Source organism: Neomonachus schauinslandi, chromosome 10, assembly GCF_002201575.2.
Source record: "Neomonachus schauinslandi chromosome 10, ASM220157v2, whole genome shotgun sequence".
NCBI classification, from domain to species: Eukaryota; Metazoa; Chordata; class Mammalia; order Carnivora; family Phocidae; genus Neomonachus; species Neomonachus schauinslandi.
The window spans coordinates 59,640,778-59,662,543 of NC_058412.1; the positions used below are offsets into that span (position 1 = coordinate 59,640,778).

The 21,766-nt window shown below is 35.5% G+C and overlaps 1 protein-coding gene and 1 pseudogene across 1 annotated transcript in view; one reads left to right on the forward strand and one right to left on the reverse strand.

The window, feature by feature from the left end:
- The window catches only part of USP34 (ubiquitin specific peptidase 34), a 263,530-nt gene that overhangs the window by 236,626 nt on the left and 5,138 nt on the right, over positions 1 to 21,766 (forward strand). Inside the window, 9 exon segments of the mRNA XM_044918540.1 lie at positions 3,121 to 3,755; positions 5,854 to 6,011; positions 7,497 to 7,575; positions 9,071 to 9,197; positions 9,841 to 9,948; positions 11,108 to 11,212; positions 11,329 to 11,453; positions 12,436 to 12,559; positions 20,604 to 20,683. Of these exon segments, the coding sequence (XP_044774475.1) occupies positions 3,121 to 3,755; positions 5,854 to 6,011; positions 7,497 to 7,575; positions 9,071 to 9,197; positions 9,841 to 9,948; positions 11,108 to 11,212; positions 11,329 to 11,453; positions 12,436 to 12,559; positions 20,604 to 20,683 (1,541 nt within the window).
- On the reverse strand, positions 15,372 to 15,473 carry LOC123326153 (annotated as a pseudogene).

The window sequence follows — 21,766 nt, forward strand, 5'->3', positions numbered from 1 at the left end:
AACTGTTACAGCCAAGAGGAGCTTAAGGAGACATGATGATTAAATGTAATATATCCTAGATGGGATCCTAGAGCCAAAATAAAAGAACATTAATGGGGCGCCTGGGTGGCTCAGTCGGTTAAGCGTCTTTCTTCGGCTCAGGTCATGACCTCAGGGTCCTGGGATTGAGCCCCTGCGTCAGGCTCCCTGCTCAGTGGGGAGCCTGCTTCTCTCTCTCCCTCTGCCCCTCTCCCCACTCATGCTCTCTCTCTCTGTCTCTTTGTCTCTCAAATAAATAAAATCTTTATAAAAAACAAACATTAAGGCAAAACTAATAAAATCAAAAGTATGGAGTTTAGTTAAAAGTATGTGTCTGTTGTTTCCTTAGTTAAAACAAATGTAGTAATAATAGTTGTTAATAATAGGAGAAAAGGGGAGAAGAGTGTATGGGAACTGTGTTTGTTCTGCCTGTTCTAAAATAAAAAGTTTATTTGGGAAAAACACCTTGTACTGATGGATTGGCATTGGTACTTATAGGCTTGTTTTTCCTGCCAGTTTATGTAACCCCATAATAATGGGTTATTTGTAAGTGCTGACACGTATGCTGATTGGCATTCATGTCCTGACTTCTGACCATAAAACAATAAAAAATCTATGCTGAACCAAAAAAAAAAAAAAGTTTTTCAGCTGTTATATCTAATATTGATGACAGTATTGAGGATATGGCATTCTCATACATTGCAGTGAAGTTGTAAGTAAATATTACCCTATGAAAGGCAGTTTAGTAATATGTACCGAGATCCTTCAAAATACTTTGCCTTTTTTTAAATTCAGTAATATTATCTCAAGGAATCCAGTATAAGCAAGTCATCTAATATATGGATGCTTAAATAGCAGTATTTATGATTATGAAAAATTAAAAACTGGATGTTCCATTGGGAAATAATTACAGTGAATCATTTAAAAATTAGACTCTGGTAATATGAAAATGTGCTTTTGACATAATGTGACTTGAAAAAATAGCCCAAATATTTGAATAGAATCAATACAACAGTAAGAATTATAATAACATGTATAGAAGAAAAACTACTGAGAAATACTATTAAATCCTACAAAATTTTAAGGAATGCCTTAGAATGTTTAGAGAGAAAAAGAAAAATAGAGACATAAGTGTCTTAAATAGTTGAACAGTTGCCATATAGAAATACAGGTAGATTTGTTCTAAGTTCTCTATAGTATAGAACTAAATGAAAGGGATTCTTTAGTCAGCAAGGCAGTTTTTAGTGAGATGGTCTGTGCTTCCATATTGACCTTCCTAGAAGTTGTGTATTTCTCCCAAGCAGAACTTACTTTTTATTTAGAAGCAGATAGCTCTTAAATAAATAGAAGGTTTGGTGTACAATAAAGCAAAACTAAACGGTAATTGTAGAATTTAATTGGGTCTTTGGTAGAGCGTTTTAAACCTTTCATTGTGTTAGAAAATTTTTCCTAATAAAATACTGGGATAAAAGTATATAACTTGAATAAGTTTTTTCTAATCACATATTACTTTTCTTAATAGCAGCTTATACAAAGATTGGTCAGGATGACCCCTACATGCCAAGTTTTAATATTGGAAACATATACTAAATTGAGCCTAACATACAGGTGAAAAAAATAATGTAGAAATGGAGTGCTGCATGAAGTTTAATTTGAAATCTGTAAACTAGGTTATAATTAATTTTAGAAACCCTAACTTTATTTGCTTTAACAGAACATTGGAAATTATCAAATTATAGGTAGCATAGTGGGAGACAGAATTAGTAGGTGTATTGAAAAGAGTTAAACTAAGGCATTAGAGGCCTTGAGGAGGCTCTGTGGTGGTTGTTTTTAGGAGCATTAGCTCCTGAATCTATCTGGGTTTCGAGATGTGTAACATGGGTGTAGTCTTTCTGTTTTTGGTCCAAGTGAAAGTGGGGATAATAAAAGTAGAGCCTCCTAAACAAAGTTAGGGTGTTAAATAGTATAAACATTTGATAAATGTTAGCAATTCTTGTTGGATCATTATCATTATTGCCATTGTCGTCACCACCACCACCATCATTATCATCATCATCATTTCCCAGGGCTAAATCTGAGCTCCACCTCTTTATTTGTGTGACTTTGGTCTTTGCTTCTCCAAGATTCAGATTTTCCAATGTAACATCACCTATTTCCAGAATGATTTTGAGAATTAAATGAAATAATATTTTTGTATGCTTAATAACATTTTTCAGGTATGTTGAAGAAGGGATGCTTTATTTGTGTTCAGAGTCAACCTAGAAGCTTCCAGTTATGGAATGAATAAATCATGGGGATAAAAGATACAGCATAGGGAATACAGGCAATGATACTGTAATAGTATTGTGTGGTGACAGATGGTAGCTACGCTGTGGTGAGCACAGCATAACCTGTAGAGAAGTTGAATCACTATGTTGTACACCTGAGACTAATATAACATTGTGTGTCAACTATACTCAAGTGAAAAAATTTTTTAAATGCAAATTTAGCCTAGAAGAGTTGTAAAGATTTTTCCACAGTTAATGTTCTGTAATTGGTGCGTATATATATAAAATCTTATACATTACAATGAACTTTAAAATAGAAGATCTCATTCTGTCTTTATAACTTTATATTTTACTGTTAATCTCTAAATTATTACAAAATAACTTACCTTTATTTTGTAAAGAAGAAGAAAAGATTCTAACACATTGAATGATTAGATCACGTCAGACAGGCTTAGCTAGGTCTTCTGGCTCCAAATGCTGTGTTCTTCCTGTTAAACCATATTAATTCCAAAGGAGAAATGAAATGATCAAATAAATGGAAAATTCTACATCTGGGGAAAGCTAACAGAGAAGTTTAAAACTGTTTCTATTAATGCAATTATTGTTGCCACTTAAAAAATAACAATGATAGAATGGAAGGCTAATGTTTTCATTATTCCTTGAGATTTTTCTGTGGGGCCAGTGGTAGGGCAGAAAGATATTGAGAAATGTTCATGTCCCTTAATTTTTATTCATTTTAATTTTTAAAGAGAAGAGTGGCTTTGTGTTTAATGACTGCTCTTCAGTCTGTTTTATATCTTGTAAGGATCTGACAGTTTTGTTTTACATTTTATAGCTGCAGCTTATCTTCTGGTGTCCCTTATACCAAGCAATTCATTCCGCCAGATGTTCCGGTCAACAAGGTCTTTGCACATCCCAACCCGTGACCTTCCACTCAGTCCAGACACAACAGTAGTCCTACATCAGGTCTACAACGTGCTCCTTGGTTTGCTCTCAAGAGCCAAACTTTATGTTGATGCTGCTGTTCATGGCACTACAAAGCTAGTGCCCTATTTTAGCTTTATGACTTACTGTTTAATTTCCAAAACTGAGAAGCTGATGTTTTCCACATATTTCATGGATTTGTGGAACCTATTCCAGCCTAAACTTTCTGAGCCAGCAATAGCTACAAATCACAATAAACAGGCTTTGCTTTCATTTTGGTACAATGTGTGTGCTGACTGTCCAGAGAATATCCGCCTTATTGTTCAGAACCCAGTGGTAACCAAGAACATTGCCTTCAATTACATCCTTGCTGACCATGATGATCAGGATGTGGTGCTTTTTAACCGTGGGATGCTGCCAGCCTACTACGGCATTCTGAGGCTCTGCTGTGAACAGTCTCCTGCATTCACACGACAACTTGCTTCTCACCAGAACATCCAATGGGCCTTTAAGAATCTTACACCGCATGCCAGCCAATACCCTGGAGTGAGTAAAATTGATAATTCTATCTGTATCTTCAAATTGATTGGAAATAACATATTTTCCCCCCTTATGGGAAGTGGTAACAAAATATGGAAGTATAGTCTAACTTGAACTGTTCTTTCTTAAGGACTTAATGTGTATTTGTTTTCTTGAATACATGTATAAAATGCTATATTACTATAAAATTGGTAAGTAATATGGGTAATTTTTCTTAGGTTGATGTTGAAATTTTATCTCTAATTGAACTTAGCTATTTTCATTTGTGTTTTTGTAAATGTCTTTTATATGTAACTAATGAAAAAAGTCAGCTTTGTGGTACAGTTTTAGGGAAGTATTTACTCTTTAGATACTTATCGTTAAGATCTACATGCTGTTCTAAGCTGTGAGCTAGAAAATATTTTTATCTTAGCTATAGTATTCCCTAGTGTTTTTTTCCTCACACTACATTCAGGTGAATGAAATGGATAAGGGGTCTATCAGGATACAAATATATGCGGTCTAAATCTGATTCCTTTTTTTCTGCAGACTATTTGTAGGTTTCATATTAAAACTTTCTCCCTTCGTTTATGGCTGTCATTCCTGGATATTTCTTTTCACTGTTGCTTCTTAACTCTCTGTTGTAAACTGAAGATTACACCAAGAGAATATAAATCTAGGAAAGGGGTTGGGAAGAGAGTGCAGAACTATTTTAACCTAGAGGCTACAAACTGCTTGTGTGAGAAGTTTTTGGCTAAATGGGAGATGGTGGGAGTGGAGCTTTTTCAAGACATCCAACATTAAGAGTTTAATCAGATGAACATGATGAAGAATATTTTAATTACTGGTATCCTTGAATTGTGTACAGTACTTTTTTCCTGTTGAAGAAAGGACCTTTCCAGGGCACCTGGGTAGCTCAGTCTCGGTTAAGCGTCTGCCTTCAGCTCAGGTCATGATCTCAGGGTCCTGGGCTCGAGTCCCGCATCAAGTCCCGCATCGAGTCCCGCATCGGGCTCCCTGCTCAGCAGGGAGCCTGCTTCTCCTGTTCCCCCTGCCTGTGTGCTCTCTTTCTGTCAAATAAATAAATCTTAAGAAAAGAAAGGACCTTTCCTTCAGATACAATGTAGTAAATTGTTCTCTCCCAGAAAGAATAACCTAATTTCCAGCGAGGAAATTTAGAATGCCTAGAATAGAGGAAAGAAAATGAGTATATTAAGTACCAAAAGATGTTCAAAGCCAAGGCTGTAAGACAGAAGGAAACAAATGTGAGAGTCTGCCTGACCTCAAAGAAGTCAGGATTTATCAAGATTTTTCAAGATTCAGTGGATTTTCTTTATCACATTCACATAAATAATATTTGACTTAGTTACTAAACATGATGTCCATGGTATACTTTTGGTGAATGTTGGGGGGAGTTAGAATATTTATCTGATAATGTTGTTTCCTGACATCAATAAAATATAACATCTTTTATTGTAGAGCTTAACTATTGGAGATTTTCATGAAAATGGTGCTTAAATCAATTTTTGCCATGAAAATCACAGAGTTGGGGGTTTTCAGTTCATTGATAAGTATGCCCACATGCCCATGCTAAATGAGTTTATAAACCCACAGTTAGCGATTTTACTTAAATATTAGTTCCCATGTTTCATCCATCAGATAACTTGAACTAACCATTCATCAGTCCAGAAAGAGCATTCCAAATGTTGGCACAAAGGGTTTTCTCAGAAACGGTATTAATTCAAATGTAAATGAGGGCTGTAAAATTTTGTGAGGAGGAAGTGATTTCTCATTAAACAGGGCAAAGGATTGGTGTAGCATATCTGGACACCCATTTGAAGTTACAAGGCTGGTGCTTTAATAAATAGTATTAAGACTAAAAATGAACCCTAAAAATGAGTCTTCCTGAAAATTTGATTATTTACTTTTAGTGAATAATATATTAAATTTTTAAAATAGAATCTATTGCTAATTTTGTAACTATTCTTGAATGGTAGTGTAATCTAATATCATTTGTATAATTTTAAGAGCCGGCTAGTGGGCATAACATTCAAAAATGAGAAGCAAACATTCTAAAATGTTGTAGGGTTAAAAGATCACCATGATGCTTATTTGCCCTTTTTAGGCAGTAGAAGAACTATTTAACCTGATGCAGCTGTTTATAGCTCAAAGGCCAGATATGAGAGAAGAAGAATTAGAAGATATTAAACAGTTTAAGAAAACAACCATAAGTTGTTACTTACGTTGCTTAGATGGCCGCTCCTGCTGGACTACTTTAATAAGGTAAAAAGATGTTTTCTGGTGTTTTTTTAATTTGTTTTGTTTTTCCAGGTGAGGGAATGGGGACCATCCTTTTGACACTTAAAAGAGTTATAGTTAAATTATTTATAACTGAAAGTTTACCAGTTCTTTAAGGTGATTAGGGAAGCATTTTTGCATTGAGTCACCTTGGAAGGATTTATCTTTTAAAAATTAACAAGCTACTTTTGAACAGCTTTTGTTTTCAGGGTTTGGTTTTGGATTGTTTATATGTGTTTTATCAGTATCATAGAATCAGGGTTGGAAGGAATCTTAATGTACAGTCTTACATCTAAGGCTTGAATCCTCCTCTCTCTCGTGATTCATCCTGTCTTACGCTTGGACAGTTCAGTTCTAGAGGCCTCCAGGAACAGCTTTCTCCATCTTTGGATGAGAGTTACTATTAATATGTTTTTCATTCTATTTAGCCCAGATTTACCTGTCTTTTTTAACTGTAGGAATTAGCCAGAATAACAAAACATCATCTTTATAATTGTTCAGAGCTACAGAAGTTATTGAATGGCTATAAAGGAACTCTACAACAAATTACACATAATTCCCTTTAACTGTGGAAATAAAGGCCAGGTTAATTTCTTAAAGTGCTTCTATATATTACATCTAAGACTTGCAGGTAATGTCCTTTATTAGGCACACATTTTTTGGCAGTACTTCCTTGAAAATAATAGTATTTTATGCTTAACCCAAGATAAGGTTATTTCAGGTTATCTTCTTCAGAAAACTTTCAAATTTGAATCTTTATTAGTACACAAAATGAATTAACTATGCTTTTGCCAGGACTTCTTTTAAAATTTTGGCATTAATTTTGAATACATTGTTTCCAAGGTTGACTACTTAAAGCTTATTCTAAAAAAAAAAGACTTTGAGCTTTCTTAATTCTTTTTTAAAAAAAGGAAAGACAACGTCTAACTGAAGTAGAAAGATTCCAGTTGTACTAATATAGCAGTGGTTTCCAGTACCTAATAATGAAATTAAGTCTAATAACAAGAGCAATTCAACTACTTTTGATAATTATCACATAAATTATTTTCAAGACCAAAATGTATTTAATGTGTTTCCCCTCATGTTTCTCTTTCTTCCCAAGAACCAGCTGACAAGTGCTTGGATAGTATAAGTGTATTTTATTATTATCCAGAGCTTAACATAATCTAGAAGATAAACCCATTATGAAAATAAGCATTGTTTATACAGAAACTTTAAAAATATTCCTATGATACCTCTCTTCCACTATTGAATTGTTGACTAGATACTAGCAGACATAATTTTTCTCCATGTTACTTAGAGGATTTCTTAATACTAACTCCTTTTATTACATTACTAGGAAACAGATAATAGCAGTCCCTCTCCTATAGGTGGAAAAGAGCCTCAATTACAGTTTTCTTCTATTTTTTTTCACCTAAGTTTTCCATTCTGATTCAGAGTTCTCAACCTGGATTTTTTGTATTCTTCTAGTGCCTTCAGAATACTGTTAGAATCTGATGAAGATAGACTTCTTGTTGTATTTAATCGAGGTTTGATCCTGATGACTGAGGTAAATATTTATTTCATTTTACTATAGATATAGCTCATATTAATGTTCTCACCAAGGCTTTTTGTGTGTGTGTAGATATTTAGAGTTTATGCTATACTGTTTTACAGGTGTCTGGATTTTCATTATATAGATCAGTAAATGCTAATCTATATTCCAAGAATGATTAGGTCACAGTTTTTAGGTTGCTGTTTTCTTTGTCCATAGTAATTCCATACTTCTCTTCTTCTTTTGTATTTAGAACAACCACTGGAAATAGACTGGTTTTATTCATTCCATGTGTAAGGGTAGAAACAGATGAAATTCATATGATGTAATCACTGACACATAATTTCTCAAGAGCGGACTTATTTGATAGTTAAGAAAGTGAGATTAGCATCATGAGAGGAAGCCATTGAGTCTGTTACAGGTGAACATCCACAAACTGTGAGATGATTTTAAAGCCACAGAGGTGCATTTTACCTCTTAGTCTAATAAAGGAGAGAAGACAAAAGAGTATATGCCAAAAGAACCATCAGAAGTAAGAGGTAGGATAGTTTTCTTCAGTTAATGATATTATAGTATAGGAATACAACATGTTTGAAACCGTACTTTGAAGAATTTGAACTTGTAAAGATAAGCAAGAGAGCATTTAGATAAATGACTTGGTCAGCAGAGGCAAGAAAGTATTGTCGTATTTGAAAAATGCCAAGTATTTCTTTTGGCTAGAACAAAAAGTATGTGAAAAGTAGTGAGAAATTCATTGTTTCGCTCAACAGATGTTTGAATGTCTACTAGCTAGCTAGCACTGGGGATACAGCAGTGAATAAGACAGACATGGTTCCTAGCCTCACAGCTTACAGGTTAAATGCCACACAAGTACATTGTTCAGATTATGTACTGCCACCGATTCTAGACTGTGGATTTTGAACTTTGAATTACGGCTAGTATATAGATTTTAGGGAACTGATTCAAGAGGATTAGAAAAAAGCCTTTGTGTGGAATGAAGTAGGAAAAAAAACTAAGGATTTTGAATTAAAAGATTTTAACAAGCCAATATGATTAAAGGAATTCTTCCTTTTGGAGCTCTTTTTCCTCATTCAGACTTACTGTTGACAACCATTTCACCATTGTCTTCCTTCCCAAAGCCCTGGAAAGTTAGTTAAAGCAGTCACCTATTCTACCAAATCCTCTTGTTGCCTGCTTCTTCGTAATTTCTAAGGTGTTTGTGGTCTTAAAGCAAACAGTAACCCAAAACAAACAAACTGATGAAACAAATTATTCCTTCAGACCAAAATGTATGCATAAAATATTAGCTCCGAAGGTGAGCACTGTTTTGTATTTTAAAGAGCTGACTTGGGAGAATTTGACTTAGGTAGAAAGCAAATACATTTGATTTGTGCACATGTGCACACACATAGGGTCTGAAGACATCTATCATAAAGGATGAGTACTACCATTTTGTGGTCAGTAAAGTAAAAATGAAATGAAGTTTTCCATTTTTTAAAATCACTTGTAGTCTTTCAACACACTGCACATGATGTACCATGAAGCCACAGCTTGCCATGTGACTGGAGACTTAGTAGAACTTCTGTCAATATTCCTTTCGGTTTTGAAGTCTACACGCCCGTATCTTCAGAGAAAAGGTTTGGTCATTCCTACTTCTTCTTTTTGTTACTTTCAACTATTAAAGAGTGAAATAAGGATGTCAAACCACATCCTTCAGAGAATTTGTCTTTATGTCTGGTTTATGTACCGGAGGTGGAGCTGATGCTGGCTAACCATCAGGAAATGTTCATCATGACCTGGTATAAGGCTGGAGTGCTCTTGTCTAATCTCTTATGCCTGCCTGAAAAATAGGCAAGCATCCTATATAAGTGTTAAGATTTAAGAGATTGGAAAACACTTCTAAGCACAGTAACAAAATGGGTATTTTGTAAAGGTTCTCCAACTGGAAACCTCCATGGCTTAGGTTAGATCATTTTTAGTTTTAAGAGAAATAACTATAAAACCTATCTCTTGTGTCCCTGTAAAATTGAATGTGAACTTTGAACTTCCTATAAATTTCTGGAAAATGGAAAGGTTCATCCCTAAAGTATGCGCTTAAGAAATCTAGCAGGTTTCACAGTAGTAGCCATCTCATGAAAATGCTCACTTAGGTTTCACCAAAGATGTTTATGTCATTAATTTGATTTTCTTAGTGTTAGCATTCTGTAGATAAAAATAGAACATAATTGTGAGGAAGTCTGAACTCAAATGGCATATTTATGTATGCTTTTATATTTGCAGATGTGAAACAAGCATTAATTCAGTGGCAGGAGCGAATTGAATTTGCCCATAAACTGTTAACTCTTCTTAATTCCTATAGTCCTCCAGAACTTAGAAATGCCTGTATAGGTAAGTTACTTGGAAAATATGTATGTGTAAAAACCTAATGGATGAAGATTTTTGTGGAATATTCTTTGTAGGATGTGATATTAGTTCTGCAGGGTTTGGAAGACATTTGTACTTTTTATTTGTAACTCACACTGGCCAGCAGGTTCTAGAAAATCTAGTTATATTTCTCAACATGCCAGTAATTACTTTATATGATCACAGGCAGGTCATGTAATATATCTGGGCTCTTTGACCTTAGGTTATCTCTAGATCTCGTCCAGCTCTGAGATCTTCTGGTTCTATGTAAATAAGGTAGGATCATGCAAATGTTTTGCAAAGGAGAGCTGATGCTGTAAAGGGCTGGGGAGATTATTTTTACTGCCTGTTCTTTTACCTAAAGATACTTGTAGTACTTATTCTTAGACTCCCAGGTATTTTACCTTTTTAGTGATTATATATTCATAATGAAGTGATAATTTGTGCCTGTTAAAGGACCCCCCCCATTTTAAATTTATAATGTATTTTTTACTAGTTTAGAAGCCATTTTTAAAAGTCCTCTTTAGAGACTCTAATTGTTAATTTCCAGTTTCTCAAAATGACATGAATAACTGGCTGCCACGTATAAGCAGTTTTGGCAAGCTTTGGCCTGATGCTCTGTGGAATTACTGGCCTGTACTTCAGTAACCTCTGATTCAGTAGCCTGTCATCACGAGCTTTACTTCTCTATGATTAGGGGATGAACATCAGTCAAGCTAGCATCATGAAACATTAAAAGTAGACTAAGGATTATGTCTTAGATCCAAAGAACTTTGAGCCTTAGATTTCTGTCTTAAGTTGCTTTGGTTGATTTTATGAAGACATGTCATCAGTGTGCATTAAATATTTTCCCTTAGTGTACTTCTCCATGATGCTTCTTCTCTTGGATAAATAAAATACAAATAAATAGTTTTAAACTTTGGTTTCTAAATGATGGCTGTACTTTGGTTAGTAACTGATCCAGATTTGATTGAGCATCAGACAGAATTTCTCCCAGTGTCAGCAGCTAAAACAGTTTTAGACTCTTTAAACCTTTCCACCTGCCATACTGCAACTAGTCACCCTAGCAGGATTTGTGAGTTCGAAAGAAGCAAGTTAGATACCCTCCAGCTTTTTAATACTCATATTGTGTTTTTATTTTCAGATGTCCTCAAGGAACTTGTGCTTTTGAGTCCCCATGACTTTCTTCATACTCTGGTTCCATTTCTACAACACAACCATTGTACTTATCATCACAGTAATATACCAAGTACGTATTCATCTAGCACAGTACTTGAATGTGGTTGGCATTTAATCTTTCTGCACACTGAAGCATGGAGATTTATTTTTTCCATTTATTCTTATTGTACACTTTTAATGTCTTAGTGTCTCTTGGACCTTATTTCCCTTGTCGAGAAAATATCAAGCTAATAGGAGGGAAAAGCAATATTCGGCCTCCGCGCCCTGAACTCAATATGTGCCTCTTGCCCACAATGGTGGAAACCAGTAAGGTATGTTGGGATGCCAGGAAAACCATGTTTCTGTAGTACACAGTAATTTGAAATTTTCCCTCTGGCAGTTATATTAGACTTAAATGACCATTTTGTGGATCCTAAGAAGATTAGACTCATTTGGACTTTTTCCTTTTAGTGCTCTGAAATGTTGGTTGAGTATTTGCAAAATCAACAATAAGCACAAGTAGTAAGTTTTTTCCTCCCTAAAAAAATACCCTAATAGAAAGTCTTACTAGTCACTAGGCTAAATTATAACTGGGTCATATATCTAAACCTGAAAAGTCAAGTTAGGTAGTTACTATTGTTTAAATTTGGCCATATAATCAATGACTTCTTTTACTGCCCTTTAATTATAATCCTTTGACCTTGGCTTAATATCACTGATTGATTGATCTATCATCATTTGTAGTCTGATTCTTCTCTTTTAATGCGTATCCTAAAATAATGCTAATTCTAAATTATAGAGAGAAGGTACATTGACACAAGATAATTTATCTCAGTTTCAACATTTTTTTAAACAATTTTTCCCCCTTTTTCTTCACCCCGCTTCATTCACACTCCCTTGCCCACCATCTTTGGATCTTAAATATACTTCTTAGAAGATAAAATATTAAAAATAATTAACACTAGTAGCCATTACAGAAATCATTTGAAATCTCTTTCAAAAATCAAATTTAATTCAACTCTTGATGATGTCTGTAGAACTAAAGTGTCACATTTTAAAATCCTACAGTAATTTTACTTGATTAAAGTATATAGAAATAATGGGTAATTTTAATTGATAGCATTTGCACACTGAAAATAAACTTGTGACATTAAGATCTTAACATTACTAGAAACTTGGAATTTAAAACTAGGTTCTTATAGAATTTAAATATTTAATCAGCTTTTTAGTTAAACTTATTACATTTGCACAAAATATGCTCTTTAATTTATTATACAATTTAAGTGCAACCATTTTATCATCTTTAACCTTCAGGGCAAAGATGACGTTTATGATCGTATGCTGCTAGACTACTTCTTTTCTTATCATCAATTCATCCATCTATTATGCCGAGTTGCAATCAACTGTGAAAAATTTACTGAAACATTAGTTAAGCTGAGTAAGTATAAAAGATGAGCAGTAAATTCCACTGAATTATTTTAAGCCCCTAGCCACTCAGGAAGGGGAGACAAAAATGAGACGATCCTTTTTTTCTTTTTTAAAGTGACTGTTTAAAAATATTAATTATTCTTGGGAACACTTTTATTTTTATTAAGAAAACACCAACTTACTGGTTTCCATTGAATAGTTCTGCCCAGAGTTTCAGCTGGCCTATAAAGGAGTGGAGTAGGGCTGATTACTTTTGTACATAGAAGCCCAAGTCCTCCTCCATCTGCCCAGCAGAATTTAAAAACAAAAACCAAAACCTACTCTGCTTAGGGAGACAGGCTTAGAGAGGTGGACTTTCCCAGCCCTGGTCTTGAGGATAAAATGAGATCTATAGTGCCAGCTGTGCTTTGGAGCTGGCAATGCCAAGAGCAAACTGAGTGGGCTTGCCAGGGTGAAGCAGAGGTGCATATATGAGTAAATTAGGAGGTAAGTCTCATGAAATAGAGAAGTGAATGAGAAGAAAGGAAATTTGAAAAGGAAGATATGAGAAATAGAAAAAACCATCAGTGAATTTTAAAAGGAGAAAAAACTCAAATTACTCAAGGATGTGCTTGAGAGCTATAAGAGAATTGCTCCCTTTGGGTGACTTTTTCTAGCTGATAAGTCTTTAGAAGACATATCCCTTGTCTCAGGACCTCCAGAGTTCCCGGGCTCTGTGTGTCCTGTGAGTATTACTTCTTTAGGGATGGCCCAGGATTCTTTCCCAGTGTTCTGTAGTTTTATTTCAGAGCATAGGAAGTGAAGTGCTCGTGGAACCACCACCCAGGTCAAGAAACAGAATATTGCCATACTCTAGAACTCCCCTTTGTGCTTTTCCTCAATCACAACCCCTTCCTTCTATGGAAAAGGTTTTGATCCATTTTAAGTAGGGCAAAAGATGTGAACATACCTTAGGTTTCATTATCGGAGAAGAAGGAAGTGGTAACAGCTGTCAGGGATAATTCCTCTTCAGAAAAACCATCTTATTGGTAAGTGATTAGAGTGTCTTCACATTTGAAAGGTTGTTCCTTCCACCTGTTATCGTTAGCTGGTTTTATACACATGCGGCTGAAATGGCAAGTGGGGGTGGTTGGGGAGGGAAGCACATATTCAGATGGGCCATTTCATGATTACACAGTTCAGTCATGGCACTTGGTAGAAAAATAAAACCTAGCAGTGGCAGTGATCAAATGTGAGAAAATGTCCAGGAATTCTAGTAACAGCCTTACTCCCAGATAAGGAGGGGGACTTACTAAATGCTGACCTTAAGAAAAGTTCTTGGTAATCGTGTTATGTGATTTATACCAGAAGTTATGTGAGGAGTTGTTTTAGCTGCTTGAACAGCTCTGATCAAATAGTGAATTTCTACCTTCTTTGGGGCTGTCTTCCTCATCAACACAAAAACAGTTTGGGGAAATTAAATATGGAGGAGAGAAGAAGGGAGGGAGGGAAAGGACATACACTTAGTCTTCAACATTAGCTGAATCAGCTTTTATAGTGTTTAATACATTCCTCTTGTAACCATGAAGCACTGTTGATGCTGCCTCCTAGTGTTTAGTTTTCTACATAAGCACTATTCTATAGAACTTTTCTATGAGGATGGAAATATTCTCCAACTGCATCATCGTCCACAGTATGATAGCCAGAAGCCATATGTGAGTGTTGAGAACTTGAAATGTGATTTAAGGAGCTGAATTTTTGTTTAAGCCAGATGTGAGTGGTGGCTATATTGAGTAGAAACCAAAGCCTTCACAAATTGAGCAGGAAAAGAAAATTTTCTGGGCTGTACCTTTTTCTTTTAAATTCATTCATTCGTTTATGTATTTTTACTAGATCCTCCTACTCTGCCAACTTCCCTGGAACTCATGGTTAATTGTCTTAATTAATGCAGAAAATTAATTAGACATTATTTTAACAAAGACCTAAGAGCAGTGCTTTCCTCATGCCTCATCTGAATGAAGAGAGTATGTTCCAGTGCTTAAAGTTAACTCCCACTTTCAGCTGAAATGATTATTTCCAGGGAGAGGCACCTAGGAAAGAGCTTAAAATAAAGCGCACATTAATCACTGTAATGAGGAGCAGAGAGTTGCTAAGGAGTTCTAATTTTTGTAATTTCTTCAGGAAATTAAATTTGGCAACAAGGAGAGGGAAAGGTAAATTTAAATTGGTTATGTCCTTAATCGTTTAAGCCTTGAGGTTAGATGGTCCAAGGGCCAGAATGTTGTGACCATGGGTGGGATTGTCTCAAGACTTGGATTGCAAGTCACTTCTAATTTTGAGGAAAAGTCTTTGTGGTAATTGTTATATGGGTAACTGAGCAGATTTTAAGATTTGTTAGGAGATAAAAAGGAATTTTATTGCATATTAGAGTTGCAGGTACTAACTAGTAAAGTAAGGGCCTGGAGTGCTTTTGAAGTGAGGGTAGTCAGGCATGGGGCTAGGGAAGACAGACAAGTGGGGGGAGAATTTTGGGAGAGCGAATACAGCTACTGACTGCCATTGAAATAAGAGTGTGTTTGAAACTACAGTATTTTGATAATTTAAAAATAGCAGAGTTTAGCCCAGAAAATTCTTAAAAAGAATAATAAGAGGGTTTGGCACTATTAATTTCTAAACTACTTAATAAAAATCAGTAATTTTTAATTTCATTTTTTAGGATTTACTACATACACACAATTTATAATTCAAAATAGCAAAAGGTACACATGACCATATCACTCACAGGCCTGCTACCCCCACTTTTATTAATTTTTTAATCTTTTTTTTTGCATGAGAACAACAAATACAGGTTTATTTTCTCTCCTGTCTTACATAAAAGTAAACTGTACTGTTTAAAACTAAGTAATGTAACGAACTATAGAAATGATCCCTGAAAGTATAGTCTTAAAACTATGTAATGTAGATATGCAAATATATAGGCAGAAAAACATACATAGGCAAAAACAGCCCCCAGACAAACATAAGGATACGTGAGGATTTGGAAGACAATAGAGATGATTTATCAGACCTGTGGAGATTGTATGGTATTGAGAGAATCAACTATCTAAAGAGAGAAGGGGCAAACTTTAATATCTACTTCAGTACTTAGATTGCAATAGATTACAGGAGAATTAAATACTTAATTGTGAAAAATAAAATCATAACAATACTAAAAAATACAGAATCATATGGATAGCACCTTCCAATTTGAAAGCCCATGTTAAGCAGGATGTAAAACCCATAAACAAAAGAAATTAAAATTTTTGGCAACATAAAAACTGAAAATACTACATGTTGAAAAATGCCATAGACTAAAGTACAGCTAATGGGAAAAATATTTGCATTCTTAACAGATAAATTGCTAGTATTGGCAATATACAAAGAGTTTTTAGGATTCAGTGAGATGGGAAAGAACATTAATAAGTAAAGGACATCAGCAAGCAACTCCTTTACACATACAAAACAAGTAAATGTTTGGTAACCATATGAGGGGCTGCCCCACCTTACTAATGATGATTTCTCTTTTCTCTCCTTTTTTTTCCAACTATGAGATAAAGTTTCGATGTCATACATACTTAAACGGTTTGAAAAAAGATGTTATAATGGAGTCAGATCAGGGATGTGTACTAGCATTATCAATTTAGATTGTTCATAGCCCTTAATCCCGCAGTACCAGATCTAAGAATCTACCCTACTCTACTTACAAAAGTGTCCAAAAACATATATAGGACATTTATTTTCATTCAGTTTGTATTGGGTAAAAACTGGAAACAACTCAAATGTCCATCAGTAGGAGCTTAGTTAAGTAAACCTATAGTTTATTGTATAGTCTTTAAATAGTTTGTCTGTCTTATATATAGATCTTTAAAATAAAAAGATAGGAAATGACTTTGGATTACATGAGAAAAAGCAAATTGGAAAATAATATGCAGAATGTGACCATAGTCTTAGAACAGTAGGACAAATCACTTAGTACATGTAAAAAAAAAAAAAAAAAAAAAAAAAACCCACACAAAACCTAGGGGATTATACTCTCAACTGTGTATGGATAAACTTATGGGTTGCTTTCAAGGTCTAGGTTAAATGACTGTAAGTTTTAAATTATTTGCAATGATCATTTGTATTGGGGAGGGGAAACAAAATTTTTAGAAAGTAGTCTAGGAAGCTGGTACTGCAAACTCTTGTATCATTTTTTAAGGTACCATACACACGTAAAATTAACACTAAGATGCCCAAGTAAAATTAAATGACAAATTTCTAGATTTCATCATTTAATTAATTTTCATTTTCAGAGATAAAACAAGAATCTATCACCTTTACTATTTAACATTGCTTTTGACAGTTTTAAAATGCATTAGTAAATGAAAGTAAAAAATAGTAAAAGGAAATTTTTGCAAGCAACATGGTATACCTAAAAATCTGAAATCTTCAAAATCTCTAGAATTAAAAAAGTTAAGGTTGTTGGTAAAAGTAAACAAATTAGAAATTCAGATTATAAAAAAGCACAGCTCTGGTTCATCCTTTACCTTTTTTGATGTCAAGATGGTACTGATTGGAAAGACAACTGGTTAGCTGTTCTCCAAAAGACTTCTTAAGGTGAATGAAGATACCAATCATTCAGTGCGTATCAGAAGGCAGCTTCTACCCGTCTACCAAGGGCAAATCCATTTATCCTAGGCTAATACTTAGTAATTATACTTAATAGATATATTTATAATTTGATTACCAGTCTGTTATTTATAAAGGAATAACTGACACAAGGATCTGAATATTCCATGGTAGGGCCAGCAGATTTCTTTCCACTAACCTACACGGGAAGCCATATAAACAGCACTTGGTTGCTTAGTGGGTATAAGTGAGAACAAGGGGAATTAGAAGAATCAAATGTGTGATATTCTTAGGCTAAAATGTCTTGATGATTCAGTCCCATAGTGGAGCATTAGTTGTGGGCTTGGCAAAAGCTACCACTTTCCATGGACAATGCTTGGATGGGTTAAACACTCCTATAGAAAACCAGACAATCCTGACACAATTCAGATAGGAGACACCTTAAACTAGTAAATATACACATCCTCACAGCAATCATTTGAATTACCATTTTACCTACAAAAACAGTTTTTATAAGATTTTCAGTAACACATCTAGTAGCATCTACAGTATAAAGTGTTACTAATGAGGAAAAGATATTTGGAATAGTTTTTGATTATTGTATATTAGTTTCTTTGTGGATGGGTTGGGGTAAGAACCCATTGAGGATGTCTGAAGTCACAGGATGAAGAAAGCTAAGTGGGCAGAAGCCAGTATGTCTTAGGCCTGCCTGTCCTGTTTACTGAGACAAGGCTTGGATGTGTGTCTTGATTGCATCTCTCTGTGCTTTGTACCCAGTATAGTAAGACATCCCAGAAGGTATTGGAAGAATGTGTGGAGTAGGATGGCATTGGCCTCTACCTTGAGTCATAGAGCCAAGATGTGCCTCATCCTCAGTGCTTTGTGAAAATGCTAGAAAGAAACTTAAACTGTGTTGTTCTGAAGGGATGGCCCTCCTTCCAAAGGAGGTGCAACTCAGAGAGGAAATAGGTAGGACTGTAAGAGAGAGATCTTTGACTCATCATGGGTGGCAGTGTTTTCCAGAGTGTAGTGTATAAGATGGTCCATGGAAAATAATTTTATATTCATAAATATGTATAGATCTTACTGTGTCACAGAAATATATAACTAGTATACCAAATTTGTGACTTCCTATATGTTATGTTGCCTAAGGCTAATGTAGCATTATCTTCCCTAAGTGAATCCAAAGAACAGTACTAAGTAAACAGTACAGGTGATGGACAGATATGAAAACAACAATGAAAGTGGTATGAATGACTGAAGTTTGGGAAAACACTGATCATTGAAAAGATTATAGGCTTCAGAACCAGGTATACCTGGGATAGATGTTTTGCTCACTGGCTTTTGGGATGAACCTGAGCAGATTACATAATCACTCCAAGCCTGATAGCTTCATTGAGAAAAGGGGAAATGAGAATAAAACAGTACCTCCCAAAGTTGATGAGAAAATCAGATGTAATTATCTGACACACCTAGCACAATAGATGCCAGCATGTATTTATTTCCTTCTTTTCTTGTAAAATAAAGATATTAGTATCGGATTATTACTTGAAAGTGATCTTATAGAAATCCTCTGTGGGGTTATTTGCTGTGGTAGTGCTGGCTTTTTGGTGGTTGTGGAAAATAGGAATAAAGATTATATTTTATACTTTGAGGAATAATTGAGGAAAAAGAGTAGAGACTAGAGAAACTTTGATTGTAATGTACAGTCTACTTCCACCTGAGAGGTCAGGGCAGCCTCTAGTTCAGCAGTTGGCAGACTCTTTCTGCAAAGGTGTACTTTGCTGGCCATATGTATGGTCTGTGTCACATATTCTTCGTTTCACTGTTCTTTTTACAATCCTTTAAAAATACAAAAGCCCTTCTTAGCTCACATGGCCATCCAAAGACAGGCTGTGGATCAGACTTGGCCTGCAAGCCAGAGTTTGCCAACTGTTGGTCTACTTTTATGGGTAATTACGAGGCAGGGACATGGGAGCATAGAAACTCTTTCCTGTACCCAACAATTTTGATGACATGCCTTCATTTGCGTATGTGTATTGTGCTCTTACAGTGGGTAAATGCCTCCATCCCCAGCCAGATTAGGTTACAATAAAGGAAAATGGTGAATAGTTTCCTTGGGGGGGGGTCTCTCTACAAAGGGATTAATCTTGACAGGAATATAATAAATAGACTTACCCACAAAAGGGAAACTTGGCATTCTTGGATGACTAAATTGGATGACTGATCTGACTTTCCTGTCTTAAGATTTTCTTGAATCCTTGGTCCAACCCAGAGGTTGGCAAACAATAATAGCCGCATGCTGCCTGGTTTTGTATAACCAGTGAGCTTACCTGCACGCTAAGGAGGGTTTTTATATTTTTTAATGGTTTTAAAAAAAAAAATACTAGTTTATTCTAAATACTCTGTGACACATGAAAATTACATGTGATTCAAATTTCAGTATTCTTAAATTTTATTGAAAGATAGCCACACCCATTCATCTAGTGTTGTCTTGGGCTGCTTTCATACTACCTCTGCAGAGTGAGTAGTTGCAACAGAGATCATTTGGCTGCAAAGACTAAAATATTTACTGTTTGGCCCTTTATAGAAAAAGTTTGCTAACTTCATGTCTGACTCATAATTTTTTCTTACCTGGAGGAGAGTTATATTTCTCCTCCATCATCATACTTTCGCTGGAAGTGGGAGCATGGAGAATGGGAAATTTACTTACAGCTGTGGTATAGCAACTTCTGTGCTTTGAGAGGTAGGAGGGCAGAGGGTAGAGGAATACATTTCTTAGAGATACACTTGACATTTGGAATAGGGAGGGGGGGGAAGGTTAAAACAGTAGAGGTTCCAAATAGGACCCTGACATACAGCTAAGTATGGTCTACCCAGAAGAGCTTGGGGACAAGGCTAGAAGCTGTTGGACTCAAGAGCAGTGTTTACATACATCCACCATAAAGATTATACTCCCTGTGTTTGGAGAAACAAGGTAAAAGAGGAAGAACAGTATGTTTTCTAATTCTCCGCATCCTCTTTTTAACCTTGTCCCTCCTTCCCCTCCAAGCTTAGCTAGTCCATGAAAATTACCTAATATACAGAGTGGTACCTTAATCCAAGAAAGCTTTGGGACCACTTGCAATAACCCTTCTTATATTGTCCCAGACAAAGTTCTAATACTTAAAAAGCAGAATTGGTTTAAGTTACCTCAGATCCTGCTGGGAATGAGGTGTGGAATCTGAATAAATTCAAAGTATACTGCACTCTAAATTATTTCACTGGTTAAAGCACTGGAATGAATTCTTCCCCTTTATTCTATATATTTCTAAAACATGTAGAAAAGATGCATAGTTATGACTAGAAATACCTAGAATTGTACCTTCAGAGTTGAATACCTCAGTAGTATAATTTATAACCTATTCTGATTTCTTTTCAAATATTAGGTGTCCTAGTTGCCTATGAAGGTTTGCCACTTCATCTTGCACTGTTCCCCAAACTTTGGACTGAGCTATGCCAGACTCAGGTAAAGAAAATGAGTTTTAGATGATTTGGTCTTTCATCTCATCTGACCATTTGGTCAGTAATTTTAGGAACAATGGGTTGAACACAAGCTGGAAATTGGAGATGTTTTAGAATCTTGGTAGGTAAAAATATGCTTAATGGAAGTAATAGCTATTGAGTATTGGGCATCAAGTTGCCCTTTGAGGTTTTTACTTCAGTAGATTTGTATCACAGAGGATGTTTCAAAGTAGCTATTGAATTTGTAATTTATAGATCAATATAAACAGTTATGCTAAAAGACCAAAACAGGGAGGTATTTAGGGGAAGAAGGCATATGCCACTTCTTGCTCTCCCTCACCTGCCCCATCTGTCTTGCTCCCCTCCACCCTTCTCAGAGCTTTAGCAGAAACAGTTTCAGCAGTCTGTCCTTCACCTCTTCCCTGTTACTTTGAAGAGGTTTTCAAGAGTCCGATGCACTTGTTCTTACCAACAGTCTCATTGAGAACAAGAAACACCATATCCTACCTACCTTAAGTATCTAAGAGCCAACTCTTTAAAATAAAGTGGGCACCTCAATAATGCTTGTTTAATTGTTGCGGGGGGAGGAGAACGGCACAGAGGTAGGGGAGAAACTAGATTGGTCCAAAGATTTGGCTCATTCCTTGGATCAGGTCTAAAGGATCCCCACTTTCTTTAGACCCCGAAAAAAAACTATTGGTTTCCTCCTGGTTGCAGCTGCTCATCCCCAGAGATGTTTGTTAACTTTACTTTGGCTTTAACTTTATCCAAATTATAGTATCTAAAACATTGAAACACTTTATGCCTCTGGTATAGCCTCCTGCCTGGGCTGTAATGCTCTTGTCTTCGGGGATGTGTGTCAAGTGCTAGGATAGTTGTTTCTCTGTCTCCTGGTCACAAACTGTGAGCTTCTCAAGTGTAGAAATGGAGTCCTCTCTGGCCCCTAAAGAAATGTCATTTTGTTTTCTATAGTAGGAATCTTTGAACTAGTTTATGTTAGTCACAGAGCTTTAGAACATTGCGGCTTTGAGAAAATGACTTGCTGATTGATTTTTCAGCTGAGTGGTCGATTCAGCAAATTGGAGCA